This window comes from Lepeophtheirus salmonis, chromosome 12 (assembly GCF_016086655.4).
Source record: "Lepeophtheirus salmonis chromosome 12, UVic_Lsal_1.4, whole genome shotgun sequence".
NCBI lineage: Eukaryota > Metazoa > Arthropoda > Copepoda > Siphonostomatoida > Caligidae > Lepeophtheirus > Lepeophtheirus salmonis.
The window spans coordinates 5,641,002-5,653,996 of record NC_052142.2 but is presented as its reverse complement, the minus strand read 5'-3'; the positions used below and the strand labels follow the sequence as shown (position 1 = coordinate 5,653,996).

Genomic DNA, 12,995 nt, shown 5'->3' with positions numbered 1-12,995 from the left:
TAAAGAAGTTGAAAGGAATGTAATTGTAGTTGAAGTACGTGTTGCAATCTTTATTTCATGGAATTCCTGTAAAAAACTTCAGAGTATGCCTGAAAACCTTCCTACTCAATTACAAGACATTGGATGGATTAAATCAAAAATGATAAAAGATAGAAAGTTGTGCATGATAGAATTCCAGCAGAAATTTAAAAAAATAACGTATACACAATTTCAGATGTTTTGATTGATAGAAAGAAGCAATTGAAAAAAATAAACTACTCACCAATGAGTAAAATATAAAAGGTTCAGCTCTTTAACTTATGAACGAAGCTAAACCTTTTAAATTGTACACTGCTAGGATGTTTTTTGTTCACGATATGAGACCTATATTAGCAAGGATATAAGAGGTTGAATCTGGAAGTAGAGAAAAATAATACAAGACAAGTAACAAATGTTCATGAAGGTACAATTATAAGACGGGAAGGAATGTGAAAGTTCATTTTTACAAAATAGACAATTTATTCATGTCTGTTTTAATTAATGGGAAAGACGTAAGACTTTCAGATTCACCGAGAAATTTAAATAAGAATGTAAGAAGGATATTTGAGGGAGTACGAGAATGTTATATAAATTGAAAGATATCACACATAGAGAGGTTTGATGATACAACATAACTTGTTCCGATTATATTTGTTTATATTATATTATATATGTAGCTCACATTGTCACTACTCGTTTCCTGCCATTGTATCATTACGTGTATTATTAAAGTATTATCCCTGTAACTCCGTATGTACCTAATTTGGTACATTAAATAAAATAAAATTTATGATAATAAAAATTGTTTAATATACCCAGTGATTAACTCTACAAGTCTAGTCATGCAATTCTAGATACTTTGGAATAAACACGTAAAAATTTTATTCCAGAAGAGGGGAATATCAAAGGAGAGATTAACTGAAAAGTAGAGTTGGCGTAATTTTTTACTCCATTCCTTCAAGAGAGGAAATAAAGAGATAAAAGCTAAGATGGATGCGTGATAATTCCATTTGCCTAGAATTCTATGGTTAGGTACAAACTTCATTAAAACGCAAGTCCTAAATATATGCTTGTTATGGCCATTAAAATTCATTGATAACTCATAATTTTTTAGTTGCCATATTATAAATGTTTTTGTGGTGAAATATTCAACTCTTCGTCTTATGACATCGGATTAAGGTGAGATATTTCTGCAAATATCCTTTACATTCCTAATGTGTCAAATTGGGGTTTTAAAAATGCTCAAAAAAAATATAAATTTCGTCTAAAAATCCTATTGATTCAAAATTAGAAACAGAAAAATTAAAATCAAATAAAAAATTCTTTTCAAAAAATCATAAATTTACGGACAAATAAAGTACTGTCCCTGTCCTTATTAATTATTTATTTGATAAAAAAATATAATTCAGTATGATTATTTAAAAATTGTAATAATCTGTACAATTACAGTTACATAACTTAATGTTTGCTTCGTGGGATATTTATTTTTATAAAATCAGTCTTACTTCGAGAGTCTTACTCGCATGTAGTCCCAGTCTTATTTATTTAACAGTATAGAATATGGTGCAGTTGATAGTTTAAACATAATCTACTCCTAACTAACGCAGATATTAGTGTCGAGTTCTACGTATCGACGATATAGTAAAAATAATCAAGATGGGAAAGAAGCAGAACGCCGCCAAAGTGCTCAGGAAGCTAGAAGAGACCTGATGCCTTGGAAAGAAAGCTGTTGAGTACCTAAGAAGTCTTTGTGATGAACTGGAGGTGATGTCAATGGAGTACATCAAATTCCCTTCTAAAATAGTTGTGGTGAAACAAAGTTAGTCCATGTGGAAAATAAAATCAACGAACTCAGAGAGGTCATGGGGGAATTCGCTCAAGTCGAGGAACTTTCGTATCAGGAGTTAACAGAGCCTACATACCACGAAGATTACTCTAAAATAGAGGAGGATCTTACAACTCAGTAGAGAAGATTTGTAGGGCTCAGACACAAGTTCGACAATGCAGTAAGGAATAGTGTCCAAAGTGCGCCAAAAATATTCCGTGAGTATTACTCATTCAATAGCATGCGCCTATTACCTTCAGACGAGCAGAGAGTATATTTGGATGCATATCTAACAGAGATCTTCCACAGCAATCTCGAACATTTCTGGGAAATGGATGACTCAACAAGTATCGAGATTTGTATAAATACGTTAGATAAGCACTACAAAGAGAAATACTCGTTGTTAAATAGCAGCGTCAACAAAAGCTGCAAGAGAGAACGAGATTGATCAATTAGTTTGCAAGATAATAAAAGAATCAAAGTCTCTCAAGAAAATTCCTCAATATCATTATGCACATCTATATGCAAGAGTCTGGGATCATTTATCCTTGGAGGAGAATTATAAGGGATATATCATATTATTCAATGCAAACCGTTTGGCTATACCTCAGAATTTAAGATCCAAAATTATACTAAGTTCCAACAGCAGTCATCAAAGAACGACTATAACGGTGGAGAGGATTCCATCTTATTTCTATTGGACAGGATTCCAAAATGAGACCATAGTATAAGTCTGTGGTGTTTAAGGAATTTTGTAAAAGTTTTAATATTATTCTTGGGACATCGAGTGCTCATTATCCCCAGTGTAATGGAGACGCAGACACTGCATTTAAATTTATGAAAAGTGTCGTAAAAAATATCGAAAAAATGGAAAGTTGGAGACGGACAATTTCCATAGTGCCTTACAATTGCAATTACTGTTACATCACTGATGTTCGAAAACTTAATGTTTGTTTATTGAGATATTTATTTTAATAAAATCAGTGTTACTTTGAGAGTCTTACTCGCATATTATCCAATTCTTATTTATTTAACAGTTTAGAATATTATCTTTTAGCTCCTCATTGTCGCTCTCAACTTCAGATTGAATATGGCACTAGCAATTTAAAATCAAATATTTGAAGAAAAAAAAAACTATTAGAATCTTAATCCTCAATTTATTAATAAATTTCATCATCTTAAATTATAAAACTCGATGCTGAGTATAGAAATAAAAAATAACGACCAAATCATTCTCTCGAATCTTTGATAATATTATAATATTCAAACAAGTGGTATAATAAACTTAATTCAACTAATTCTAAATTAGACACAACCCATGGATTCGAATTTTGTTTTAACTATAATTCTAACTCAATAAATAAAATTATATTATAATTAATTAATTTCAACTGATTTATACCCTTTAAAATGACCAGTTGGATATAACCATTTAACGTTTTATCAAGAAAAAAATAAGTCAAATTGATAGTATAAGAGTATATAATTCGAAAATACTAGAAAATTTAAAAAAGACATATAAAGTATTGATATTTTCTTCTATTACACAAAATATCCGAGTACTCCAATAAATATGGTTATTAAATTTCTATAAATAGTATTCTTGATGGATGTTGTCGGTCGTCCACGCCTATATTTAGAAGCTACAAAGTCATTATTCCTCAATAAAAATTATTTTTACCTTTGCGAGATAGAATATTGTTAACTTTTCTCAAACTACGTGTTAAGGAGTAATTTTAAATTCATGAATGTACTATATTCCTATTCTCTTGAAAGATGTTAAAGAAACGATGTGCCCAGAGACATAGGTCAAACTTTATTCAGGACCTCTTTCCAAAGAAAGAGGAAAACTGAGTCTATGAGAAAATAAATGTATTTTTCTTGGCAAAGAAACGTTTCTGATAAATACATGAGATATACTCCCAAATAAAAAGTCTCTTTTGTAGAATAATGAATTCAATCACTCATCATGACCATAATATGATAAAACCAAAGAGTTTATGTTTCTTGTGAATGTGTGCACTATTTATGTATTTCATACGTTTTTCCTCCTTTTTTTTGTTGTTGTTGGAGGAGTATAAATTAAATCATAAGAAAATACATTAAATTTGGGTTTTTGTTAAAGGTACTCAAAAAAAAAAGGAGGAGCTATTTCAGTAAATAAAGAATGAGGGATAATGAAAATAAAATTATGCGTGCATATGTAATTCAGTGAACCCAACTTTAATCTTCCCTAATGCAGTGTTATTAATAAATTTTATCACACCTCCCCCCTTTAGAGAAAATAAATAAAACAAAGGGCTATTCATTTTAACAAGGGGCTTAATTCAGTAGTCCTAAAAGTCTGGATTCTGTCTTCTTGCGCTGTACAAAAGTTCTATGGAATTACCTATACATTTTTTGAATATATGTTTTTTGTTGAATAAACCTAATAAGTTTTTATAAAAAAATGATAAATAACCAACAACAACAACAATTTCAAAATAGAAGACATGTGATTCGTAAATTAATTTTTCTAGAATATTACAACATATTTATTTATTTTTTAGGCCTACAAACAAAGCAGCAACGACCAAACCTAATGGAAAGAGCATGGAAGTTGGAATAGCTGATGATCAAGCAAAAGATTTTGATTTTGAAAAAACTGAGATGAAATATGATTCAACAGGAATGTTTCATTGGACTCCAGCTCGTTCTATTGAAGACTGCATTTTGGATCGAAACCAAGCTGCTATGACAGTCCTTAATGGTCATGTTGTTGTGTGTCTCTTTGCAGATCCGGATAGTCCTCTCATTGGACTGCGTAACCTTGTTATGCCTCTTAGAGCTTCTAACTTCCATTATCATGAACTCAAACATGTTGTGATTGTTGGCTCAGTTGATTACATTCGACGAGAATGGAAAACTCTTCAGAACCTGCCAAAAATATCTGTTCTTAATGGAAGCCCCTTAAGTCGAGCAGATTTACGTGCGGTAAATGTAAACCTTTGTGACATGTGTGTAATTTTATCAGCTAAAGTACCTTCTAATGAAGACCCAACGTTAGCAGATAAAGAGGCGATTCTTGCCTCATTAAACATCAAAGCTATGACCTTTGATGATACTATTGGAGTTCTAAGCCAGAGTAAGTAACTTTTATTTTTCCTAACAAGAAGTCCGATTTCTATTTTTAAGCAATCAGCTGATTTATTCTTGGGATTTTATAAAATTATGTTACATTTTTCTCAATTTTTATGAAAGCCTTAGTGTTTATTATATTTTGAATCCTTTTTAACCCTTTCTCAAACCTGAACAATAAATCAAATATATATTTTTGAATCTTATTTTTTATAAGAATTTGACCATTCAAGGACGTAGTACAAATTTTCAATCTCATCCCAAAAATCTACTTGAGCAAGGATATATTGTACTTTTGGTACATATTATTAATTTTACTTGGTCGATTTGATTTGGTAACGTTTATATTTGTTCTGATTGAGATTATCGAATCTTAAAACAATAGAAATTTTCTATCTAACCTAAAAAAAAATTACTTTATCTAACCTGGGTTCAAACGTGGCTAATCTAAGTCCAAATGAAATTAATAAATTACTATTTTAACACTATATGTGGTGTACTTTAAAAATTGTTTCAAGCCCTACACTCTTATAAAGTGTTTTCACTTGATTTAGGATTGCTGAAGTTGGTCAATGCTGGGCCAAAAAAAAAAAACACTTTTTTAAAAATGAAAACCATTTCTCATTCATATTAAGCAAAATAGTACATTATTGGCTGTCAAAATGGGACCAACAAATAAAAACACTCAAGCTGAATTGTTTATTGAAAATCTTTTATATAAAAAAAAATATAGAAATCTAGCCATTTTTAGTACATATTAGTTTGATTGAATTCAAATATCACTGTTTATCACTGACATAAAGTAATATCCAATGTAGGTTTGAAGTATTTTTTATTCATGAAGCCATTGGCTGGAGTATAATCAAGATTTATTGGAAATTTGTACATTTTATGTTGTTGAAATATCAATTGTCAGCCCCTAAGATGGCGTTTTTCTCAATTAATATAAATTTATTACGTCAGTGTAAACTTTTTATAGTCAATCAGTTCAACCAATTTCTGGAGTGGAAAAAGGCTTTATCACTCAAAGTTATGTAGTTAGATATGTATTTTTGATTGTTACAAATCAAATGGCAAAACCTAATTGACTTTGTAAAATATTAATTCCTTGTTACTTCATGAGCATCACATAATTTATTTAAAGTCTCGTGCTCTCTTCTGCGAAAGAAAAAAAAGTTTGAACTGAAATAAAAAAAAATTTTGATTCAAAGTTTTTAATTCAACCTGGGAGTGCTACAGTTTAACTTTTTTCATTTTTCTACTAGTCAATTACAACTTTTTTTTTTACCAAGAATGAAGTTTAGATCAAACATTTTATCCATTAGAGTAAGGAGTCATATTTTTGACAGAGGATAAACAATACATCTAACGTAAATACTACAGAACTTAGAAAGAGAGAGAATAGAAGGGATTAATGATGATTAATTGATTAACAATATTATTATTATATTAGACAATATTGTGCGCTAATTTAGAAAAATGTAAAAGGTAATATCTGTAGCACTCCCAGCTTATTTACAAATATGTCTCTGTGACCTCGAAGTAAGGCAAGATTCCAAATATTATAAATTACTAAGGTTACTTTTGGCCATTCCCAACAAAGAATAAAAAATGATTAGTCACATGTTCACATGTTACATGTTCATATATAAAAATAAGATGATAATAGGAGAGGGAGCAGCTTTTTTCGTTGCACCTAGATTATTTCTTATTTTATTTTTTTAAAGCTGTTATCATTATTTTAAAGATAGAGCATATAAGTATAATGTTATCAGGAGATGGTGAAAGATGAAAAGTAACACTCAGGGTTTGTTGTGGAGTTGTAAGTGCAAGTCTTTGTAGGACTCCGAGTATAATTGAAGATCGACATCGGAGTAATTCTCGCCTATATCATTGCAAGATACGGAGCGGAATTTGAATTTATTTCCTTCATCTCACCTGCAGGTAATTTAATGAAACGTCATGACAGCTAAGTTGCTCCCAAATATTCCTAAAATTGGCAAGGTGACATAGCTAATCGTTGGTTTTTTAGTATATCGACTGTTCATATTTTTTTCTTCTATTTCTCTCCAATAAAGAGATTCATTCTGTGTTCTTATTCATGCTTTTAAGAAATTATTGAAGAATTTTTTGGAAGTCGTTTCCATTTCCAAGGACTGATATGCAAGAAATGGGATTTTTTGGAGATGAAAGTACATAAAAGATTGCAACTTTAGGACCTTGACGGCTAAATAATCAAGAAATAGTTGCGTAAGGGATGCTTTTAAAAATTAGACTCAGCTTATCACACATAAGACAAAGAATACATAAGACAAAGAAGAAGTCTTAGAGACTAAGGCACTTGATTAGCATAAGTTTATGAATTAGTGAGATCTATGAATTTAGCTAAGAGTCAATCTTTCTCTTACTCATATGCACCTGCCACTCCATTAATTAACGCTGTTACTAAAGGACCAAAACTATCATAGACAGTTTTTTTCTGAGGATGATCAAATTATAACTACTTCAGTCGCCGTAAATAGATGCTATTTCAGTGGATATATGAAACATTTCCCTGATGAATGGCTCGCAAAAAATGCTTTCTGTATGAACTATAATAAAAAAAGACATTTGGCAATCGTTTGAAAGTTTCCATAGATAGAAAAAAAATCCTTATATCTCGTCTGTAATTAGAAGAGTCACAAATAATCGAATTCCTGTTTTATCTTCTTCTTCTCACGATAAAAGAGGTTTGAAAATGGCACTTGCTTTAGCATAATTGTTCGATGGAAAAATAGTCAAAGCATTAGTCGATACTAGGATCTCGAAGATTTTTATATACTTAGACCTTGCTAAGAAGTACAGTTGGAGAATAATTCCTTCTCAGTTAAGAGTATCTATGACATAGATACATCGTATCTACCTGAAGTTAGTGGTGTGTCTAAGACATTACAAGACCAACATTAAAATTAATTTGATTGTTCTGTTCTTCAAAATCTCTGCTGTGAATGTATAATTAGTCATAACATACCCTAACGGCATTCCAAAATAGAAATCCCGTTCAGAGTACCAAGAAAAGTTATTCAAAATATATTGTTTCTCAACTATGAAAGTTCCTTATCCAACACTTTTTTTGAACCTCACGTCTGACTGCAACCTATAACAATTAAATCACACCGGTACTTTGAGCTCGATAATAAGTACATCTGAAAATACAGCCATATGTTGATGATTTGAAATTTTTTCTCGCATAATCTCCTTCAGAAATACGGACTTTGATTGACACTGTGCTCAAGGCCTTGGAAAATCTTGCAATAAATATATAAAAAACAAAAGTAATCGCATTTATCAAATCGTACAATAAGGTATGCATCCCTGAAGGCTAAATCTTTGAAAGGACCAAGATCTTCGGGATTTTCATTGCTTCGAGCTCAAACATAAGTGAAAAGACCAACGAAGTTGAGCTCATCAATAGATTACAAAAGTCTTCATCATATTTTTCAAAAATCCTGCCTCATATTTCTCAAAAATCTTTCAATATAGGCTTGATAAGACTAAAGCGTGGAGGGTCAACATCATCCTAAAAGTAGTTCACTTGCTATAATAAATAAGAACTCGAAAAATACCTGTGATGAAATAAAGAAAATAAAACAACATCTCATCTGGGCACGATAAAACACTATATATCTCCAAAGAGAATGAATACCCCATTAGTGACTGGGGCGTGAGAGCTACCGTACCCAAGGCACTCTGGAACTTACTACATTTATACTTGCTCAGACGTCTACGACTGGGCAAAGATTTTCTAGTGTCACCAATAAAAATAAAATAACAAATAACAAAAGGGTGTCGGATATAATGAAAGGGTCTTCATGGGGTCAGCCGAAATTATTTAAGTTGACAAGAAAATCCTCCCTATTCTCGGTCCAAAATGAACCTATAAATTATAATACACGTTTCATCAGTGCCGAAGAGACCTATAAATTGACTGGATTGACCTCAGTGGGACAGCAATGGAGCGGGGGTTTCACCCCTAGTGCGAGAGAGTATTATCAAAGACTAAAACAAAAAATACATTCCTACATGGTCTATTAATTCCGTCTTGCATTGGCTTGGAATCCCTTGCAAATCGTGATATTAAAAATGCAATTCTGTCAAGGACTAAATCTTCAAGTTCTCACACAATATCTGCAGAGCAAATAAAAAAACTTGGTGGATTTCTGAGGTTAATTTGAGAATACACGCAAAAAAAAAAAAAAAAAAAAAATAGGATGAATCTATTTATGAACTATGGCAAAAATGGTTCCGGTATCGAATGTCCACCTCCTCATTATTTCTAAATAAGTCACTCCCAGATCCAACAAAGAGGACTTGCTTCTTCTGTGGATTCGAAACCGAGGCAAGCAGACGCATTTTCTACAAGGATTCAAGGGATTGGGGAGGCTGCTTAGAGAAATATTCTTCAAGAATTCTCGTTGAAGCTAGAAGTCCTAGACTGGCTCATAACGACATCGAGCAGGTACTCAAATGCAAAAAATTGAGAGTTTGTTTGTTAGCGTCCTCTCAATCCTCTAAGCAATCCGATGAAGAGGAAAGGGTATCTCAGGCGATTTCCAGAAGTCTGTGGAGCAATCGATACGTATTCTTGGATACTTCACAGGTAAGGGAGCCCCGCTTGGATCAGAAGAATGAACGGACGGAGGTGTATAGGAAAGGATGGATAAATAGGAGAAAAAATATATCATATTAATATACATTAATTGTTTGCTTTAAATGTTAAATGTTTACATTGTCTCTTTTTGATCAACTGGTTTTCTAAAAGTGAGGGATGAATGCTCACTCAATAATTCTTCCTCCTTTTTATCCTTCGTTTTTCTTAAGTTGGAGGAAGGGAGGAAATATAAAAAGTGGTTGTATATTTGTATTATAATATGCAGTTTAATATAAATTGACTTACTACTGGATAGTGATAAATACATGGAAAGTGTTCATATATATTATGTATATTCATGTAGTTTTGTGTGTTTCTTATTTGTGTCTTTATAGTTTGCATTTTAAAAAAACACATACAACCAATTAAAAAAAAACTACATGAAATAAAATTTTAATATTTTTGAAACTAAAGATTGATGAACCGCAAACAAAAATAAACCCATTTAAACCCACGTTACAATAACCTTTTAGAAAAGAAATAGAAATGACGTCATATTTTCCAAATTTCTTTTGTATAAATTTAAACCCCGTACATTTCTCGTACAAAATCATTAAGTAGGATTGATAAGTAAAAGTAAATAGCAAGTGTCCTTGTTGTTTTATATATGACAATAATATTATCCGTTGTCATGTTAAAAAAACAAAAACTGATGATTTCAAGAATATTTAGGATATGATCAGCATAGCTGTTATGACGTTGCCTGAAATGAGCTGTGAACATCTATGAGATCAAGGCAATAAACACAGACGTCACTCCGTACCTTTCAATCATATAGGCAACAAATATAGAGTGTTATTTTTCATCTTTCATACAGTAGTCATTACTTTATAGTTAAAATTGATATGGTCTCTCTTCAAAAATTTATGAATAATGACAAAATCTACATTTGATCATAAAAATATATATTGAGTTAGCAACTACAAAAAGCTGGCCCATTTTCCATTATAATCATATTTTCATCCATGTTTATGAAACTATGATTTATGAATATATTAATTTATAAAGATGGATTAATTTAATTTTGGATATGATCTCAACAAAATCAGAGATTCATATATTTTGATTATGACTTTTATTTAATTAAATAAATGGTGAATTTGGTTACATAGGATTTATTATTATATACCATTATAATATATATTTTAATTATTATTATTTACAAGAATAATTTTATTGTTTTTAAATATATATAACTCATGGTTTAGTTGAACCATTGGTTTTGGTTAGGTATAAATTATATCTAAACTATTTATGATGACAAATATTAAACTTAAAAAAGGTTTGGTATATAATAGGTTGGGAAAAAGTGATTTCATATTTTTTGCTTCATTTCAATGATTTATAAGAAGTCTTATAATCAATAACATTTTTAAAAAGTATTCTCTATTGTTTTTGATAACTTGTTGCCAACGAGAAATCATCTTCATAATACCCTTCTCATATATGTCCTTGTCACCATGGGCAAAAAATTTGGAAAACCAATTTTAATAGGCCTCTCTTGAGGGCAAATTTGTATTCCAAAGCGCGTTGGCCATAGAAACAGGTATTAGTCACTTAAAGTCAGGTCCGGACTATAAGGTAGATATATAAGGACTTTCCATCCGAACTCCTGGAGCTTCTGGTGCGTCATCAAAAGATGTACAATACCTCCTGTTGTCTAGATGAAACACGATTTCTCTTCTATTCGAGCTTCTTTTTGTATTCAGTCTTCTAAAAATAGTTCAAAACGGTTTTATGATCGATGTTCAGCTTCTGTACGATGCTACAACTGCTAACATGACGGGCTTTCTCGATATTTGCCATGAATCAATCAACCTTTTTTGACAAAAGGCCTACCAAAGTGTGGAGCATCATTCGCCTCCACTAGACCAGAACGAAATCGATTGAACCACTTTTGCGCAATAAGAACCGAAAGAGTATCGCCCCTGTATATATTTCAAATTTTCTTGATCGTGAGGGTTTTTCCTTTTCAGGTAATAAAAATATAAAATATGCCTACTTTTCTTTCATGAGGCGGATAAACTCTAATTGTTAAGATATAGCCGAAATGTTCCTATTGGTTATATCAGAGATTACTTGAGGTCTCAGCTCTTACCTTCCTTTTTGTTGTTGTAGTCTGTTAGCTACTAGTACTCTGGATTTTGAATTAGAAAAAAAGTCAAAAAGTATGTAAGGCATTTATCCCAAAGACTTGATGTTTAGAAGCCAACTCAGAACTTCTATTACAGAGGAGGAGATATATTTTTCTTTTTTTCTAAGTACAAGAAGATCTAAAGCTTAGGAATTATTTAATAGAAAGCAACAATTAGCTAATGTTATCTAATTATCATAGTGGTCTAATAACTTCGGTGGTCATAATTGGACAAAATGAGTTTTTTTATATATATATTTCAAATGTTAGTGAGTCTTGAGTCATTCTCTGAATTACTAAAAAGTAGTTAATATAACATAATTATCACCATATGTGAATATAACTATCATAAAGATTTAGGATATCCAAATCAATATTCAATGATTAAATTACCGATTACTTACGAATGAAAAAACTGTGTAATTTTTTTTTCAGTGTTCATTTACACTAAATGATAAATGAAGTTCCTATACAAATGGAAAGTATAATAATATAACCTAAACGCTTAGTTGTTTATTTTTATTTTCAATTTGATTAATGATCTAATAAACCTATTTCTGTATTCATTAATATGCTTCATTGATTAAGGCTCCTTGTTTTATTCTGTCTCAATTTTTTAGGCTTATTCAGTATTATCTTATTTTTCTCAATTAAGGAATATACAACTGATTTATGTACTCTTTGGGGTTTCCTAAAACATTATCTAAAAAAACGTTAATATACTACAAACACATTACATTAACTAACTATCCTCTAAAAATAAACCGAAAAGAGAATATAAATACATTTTAAAAATCCAAACTTTATAAGAGCTATGTTTGGCAATGATCTTTTAAAATCCCGTAGTCATCGTTTTTAATTTACAAATTGTCCTTGACTTGATTTTGTGCGTTATGCTTGTTTTGTTAATCCCATCTGACTTCTCGTCTTTAATGGAGTCCTACTTAAACTACATCTAAATCCCTCACCCCCTCGATTCTTAGATATACCTCTGATCCGAACAGTCTCTAAAATCATGGCCAAGCGTTTTCCTTCGAATTCATGCATTACATACTGTTTTCTTTTATGAGAAGTACAGCCAGAAAGCGAATCGGAATTACATGTATGCCATCATTAAATTTAATAGAGGGTCAAAAATTAACGACAAATATAATTATTTTGTGTTTTTATTATTTTTAAGACGTTTTTGGCTTGTAAGTGAGGTCCAAAGA

The 12,995-nt window shown here is 31.0% G+C and overlaps 1 protein-coding gene across 50 annotated transcripts in view; it reads left to right on the top strand.

The window, feature by feature from the left end:
- The window catches only part of slo (calcium-activated potassium channel slo), a 291,323-nt gene that overhangs the window by 243,527 nt on the left and 34,801 nt on the right, over positions 1–12,995 (top strand). For all 50 annotated transcript variants that reach the window (XM_071892349.1, XM_071892327.1, XM_071892328.1 and 47 more), the window contains one exon: positions 4,393–4,967. In XM_071892349.1, coding sequence (XP_071748450.1) covers positions 4,393–4,967 — 575 coding nt within the window. The remainder of the gene's footprint in view (positions 1–4,392; positions 4,968–12,995) is intronic.